Genomic DNA, 4,829 nt, shown 5'->3' on the forward strand with positions numbered 1-4,829 from the left:
ATTTTATATAATATTTTACAAACCTTATTTATTAAATAATTGATCATCTAACGTATCCGCGTTGCATAATATTGTATCGTTTAGTTCATTATTTTTTTTAAATAAGTGATGGAATTAAAGGGAGCAAAAGGGATGCTCCGCCCCGATACAAGAAAGAAAGCTTCTACCTCTCAAAATAAAGAAGAGGGAGAATATTCCAATAATAAAAACTACAAAGATTTACTCTCTTATGAGAGGCACATAACCACCTCCATGAGTATAGAATAATCTCCGACATGCATTCGATAAAGCTAAAATCTTCCTCTTTAAAGATCACCGCATTACGCTTTAACCAAATAATCCAAACCGTAGCAAGCCAAACAGTACCCACAATCGTACATTTATCTAAGCAAGGAATCTTCCCGAAATTATAAAGGCTAATTATTCTATAGTAATTTTCTCAATGTTTGAACCAATTTTTAGTTGATATTTTAGATTTATTTGATTGTTTTGTATTATTTATTAATACGTTTTCATTTTGTTATATCTTATTTTATTTATAGGTGTCAATTTCACACTTTTGAATATAAAGAAATTATAATAGAGTCAATATTCAAGAGTTGTGAAAATAAGACCGAGAAAAGTTTTGAGCAACCAATTAGGGTTAGTTCAAGACTTCAAAATCAACATAAACTTTCTTATAACCTCTACCACAAAAGAGGTATCAAATTTGAAGACAATTTTATTCAAAAAAGACCAAAGCTAAACCATTTGAAGAAACAACAAACATTGGATGATAAAATTCATGAAAGTGACCCTTGGTTTGAATCTATAGATTCAAGTTCTTCAAAAAGTACAGGTTTATTTGTGTTTGACGAACTTGACATGAGGGGCATTTTGTCTCTGAGACAAACATTTAGACTTTTCAATCTTCATAATCTTGCTAAGGTGCGTGATATAATATATTTTAATATTTTACATGATTTATGATAATTCTTTTTTTTTTCATAATTATAATAATCTTACATTAGACTAATTTATTTTTTTATTGGTTATTTATTTTCTTGATTTTTTATATTATGAAAATAAAATTCATTTACACTTTTTTTTATAAATTTAAAAGTTATATGTTTATAATAACCAACTAAAACGTTACGAAATATTTATATTTTATAAGAGAAAATAAAAAAAATGCTAATCGATTACTGATGCAATTTTCTTAGCAGAGAAATTAATTACGATTATGCTATATTATTTTTATATCCTTTCATTAATGCTTGTAAATCAAATCTAGTGTTCCATATTTTAATTTAATTTTTTTTATTGTTGAGTATTAATTAAACTTTTTAAATCCAAGTTGAGTTAACTTATGGATTTAACACTTAAATATTGTTTCTATTACATTTTAGTTCTAATAATGTGACCCATTAATTTTACAGGAAGAGACTAATAACAAAAAGGCCAATGCCTGGCTTGTAAGGGATAGCAAGGTCATCATCTTTATGACTTAATTTGATCTTGGTTATGAGTTTGACACTAATTTGCACTATTGTTGCACTAAAGTTTTTCATGCAACACAAAATAGGAAATACTTGAGCTTCATTTTATTTGTTTTGAGTTGGGATTTATGAGGCTATGAATATATGGATCTTATTTGCTTATAATTTATTATAGAAAGAATTTATTCAATTAATTTTCATTGTATTGCAGGTTGTTGAAAATGGCATTGGTAATGAACTTGTTATGGGACTCACAACATCAAAATATCTGATCAATAAGCTTCAGACACTTGCTAAAGTGGGAATAGATAAGGTTGTAAAATTTTATTTATTTAATTTAATTTTTATTTTTATTTAATTAAAATTTTTAAGAATGATTGAGTATAAATTTCATCAATAAAAACAAGAAAGAAATATGTAAGTGAGTTTATTTTATATACAGGTGGTTATATAAAACTGTTTGCACATTTTTTTACTATTATATGTTATTTTTGGTCTTTGGTGATATATTTTTGTTCCATTTATAAAGTGAAATTTTAAGATTATTTTATATTACTCCAGGTCCATTTTATGAAAGGTCAAGTCGCTAGAGCTATTTCTTCTTCGCCAAGGTAGTTATTAACAAATTTTGTTTTATATATAATGTTATTAAACTCTGATGATATATCATACTTATAACTGAATTATAAAAATATTATTTGTTTAGTTTGGTATGCAACGACATTAGTGATGGACAAGAAGCTATTTGCATAATTGCAACCAATGAATTTGATGATCCTCCCACTGCACCTACTGGTAAGTTCATGTGTAGTGATGTTTCATTTTCTTTTTCCAATATATAGTCACTTTTTTAAAGTGAAATGTTGTGCTATCACTCCATTTTTTTAATATAAAAAGTATATGACATTGATGGTGTTTTTACAATTTTAGGTTTTACATATATTATGTCAAATAAAGTTTCAAAACATGTCAAGATTCCACCAAGGACTCATGGATGTCATTGCCAAGGAAGTTGTAGAAATATTAATATATGTTCATGTACTAATTTTCTTAATGGCTCTAAGTTTCCTTACACAAACGATAATAGGTAACATTTTTCGTTTCATTTTTCTTTCTTTCTTATATATGATATTAGAAGTGTTTGATATTTAATATTCTTAAAATTAATAACTAACTTTTAATTATTTAATGTTTTTAGATTAATAGAGCCTCGAGACATCGTAGTGGAATGTGGGCCGCAGTGTGGATGCGGGCCTAACTGTGGAAATAAAATTTCCCAAAAGGATTTGAATTATAGACTTGAGGTCATTTAACATTTTAAACAAACTTTTAAATTTTATTATCATTGTTGTCTATAAATATGTTAATTAACTAAAATACTAATCTTTTATACAGGTTTATCGTACAGTCAAAAAAGGATGGGCTGTTAGAACATGGGACTTTATACCTTCTGGTGCACCAGTAATAGAATATATTGGTGTACTAAGTAGAGACGATAAATTAGATAATTCAATTATCAATGACTACATATTTGATATTGATTGCTTGCACACAATCAATGGATTGGATGGAAGAAATGTAAGAATACAAAAATTTATAATACCACTATGATTTAATTAGATTTGCTCTCCACTCGATATTATATCTATCTAGTTTATTAATAAAAAAAATATGTACTCTTTATCATTTGGTAGTTTTTATTTTATTATAAATAGTATATGAAATTAAATAAGATTAATATTAATATTTTTTTATTATTGATATTTTTCAGAAAAGGATAGGTGATGTAATACTACCAAAAAACAAATCATATAAAAAAAAAGTCAGCGAAATAGAAAAAGATCCCGAATTTTGTATTGATGCAGGTTCTTTCGGAAATGTTTCAAGGTTTATCAACCACAGTTGTGAGCCAAACCTTTTTGTACAATGTGTTCTCAGCAATCACCTTGATGTTAGACTAGCTCGTCTGATGCTATTTGCAGCACACGACATACCTCCATATCAGGTAATTATTTTTATAATTTTTTGTTATGATGTGTTAACTTTTTTTATAGTGATGGACATAAAAAGAAATTTATGTATTTATGATCGTAATGAAAATAAATCTTTTAGCATTTTTAATTGTAACCAGAAATGGCCGTAGTTTTTAAATTCAAGAATCACTTATGTTTTACAAAAAATTTAGTAAATTTTACACATTTTAAAAAATAAAATAAAATAAAAAACCCGCCACAAAGTTAGTGAATCATAAGAAATTTATATTATCATTGTTCATGTTATCTTTTATATTTCTATAATAAATTCAATTTAAATCTTTAATTATATTTAAATTTGTATTTTGGACATGTGCCTCTTATATTGTCGACAACTTGTTTCGTAGGAAAATTTAATAAGAAAATGTTAATTTTTTTTATTTAACAGGAACTGACTTATGACTATGGATATAGACTTGATAGTGTGGTTGATTCAAATGGAAAAATCAAACAGCTGCAATGTCATTGTGGTGCAAAGAAATGTCGTAAGCGTTTGTACTAGTATGGTAAAAATCATACAAATTTCATCAAATTAATATGTATTAAACATTTAAGGGATTTTCTATAGAGAAATATATTGCAAAATTGTAATCAATATGACAATAAAATGTAATTTTGTGTTCTACAATTTTTCTTAAAGAGATATAATGATCGACAATATTGCCTCTTATAATCACTTAAATATATTTAGAATCAATGCAACAATACAAAAAGCAAACACTTTACCAATGCTAATCTCCCTCAAAATATATCTTTCTGGTTACAATAGAGTTAACGAAAAGAATCCTACATATTTAGTTATTGCATTTAAAAATAAAACCATATTTTGAAACAATTAAACGACACCAAACGACACCAAACAACACCCAACTAAATTAAATAGTTATTTTTTTCTTCTTTTCCCCAAACCAAAAAAAAGGGTCAATATGTAATTTTAAAAAATAAAAGATTTGTAGTCTAAAAACCAATAAATTTAATGTATTTAAGTTAATTAAAGAAAATAACATTTTTAATTATTAAAATATATTATTTATTACGAACTACCATAATATGAACATTTTTTAAAATGAAAAACAACTATTGAAGAATGAAAAATATTTATAGGGAGTATCAAGAGTATCTATGATTGCAGCGGAATACATTAAACAAAAATCAAAATATCACTTGAATATGTAAGAACTAGGTTGGCAACCCTAAAAGAATCTAGGTGTTCAATTTTGATCTACAACATTTATTTATTGCTTCTAGCAATACTTTTTTATGCAACACCTATAAATTGTTGCCTAAAAAAAGATTAAGCAACATTTATTACGTGTTG

At 26.0% G+C, this 4,829-nt stretch overlaps 1 protein-coding gene across 1 annotated transcript; it reads left to right on the plus strand.

Moving 5' to 3' along the window:
* Positions 1–864: 864 nt before the first annotated feature.
* Positions 865–4,013, plus strand: LOC131613794 (histone-lysine N-methyltransferase, H3 lysine-9 specific SUVH4-like). The gene is made up of 10 exons (XM_058885434.1): positions 865–927; positions 1,419–1,469; positions 1,654–1,791; positions 2,040–2,089; positions 2,185–2,273; positions 2,409–2,565; positions 2,677–2,782; positions 2,874–3,056; positions 3,250–3,483; positions 3,900–4,013. The coding sequence occupies exons 1-10, from the start codon at positions 865–867 to the stop codon at positions 4,011–4,013; spliced, it is 1,185 nt and encodes a 394-aa protein (XP_058741417.1).
* Positions 4,014–4,829: the final 816 nt, after the last annotated feature.

Source organism: Vicia villosa, linkage group LG6 (genome assembly GCF_029867415.1).
Source record: "Vicia villosa cultivar HV-30 ecotype Madison, WI linkage group LG6, Vvil1.0, whole genome shotgun sequence".
Lineage (NCBI taxonomy): Eukaryota > Viridiplantae > Streptophyta > Magnoliopsida > Fabales > Fabaceae > Vicia > Vicia villosa.

Excerpts from the sequence above, each read along its gene's own strand:
- LOC131613794 (XM_058885434.1), top strand. The coding sequence starts at position 865 with ATGAGGGGCATTTTGTCTCTGAGACAAACATTTAGACTTTTCAATCTT. Across the intron at positions 1,792-2,039 it reads CTAAAGTGGGAATAGATAAG|GTCCATTTTATGAAAGGTCA; the intron begins GTTGTAAAATTT and ends ATATTACTCCAG. Across the intron at positions 3,484-3,899 it reads ACGACATACCTCCATATCAG|GAACTGACTTATGACTATGG; the intron begins GTAATTATTTTT and ends TTTATTTAACAG.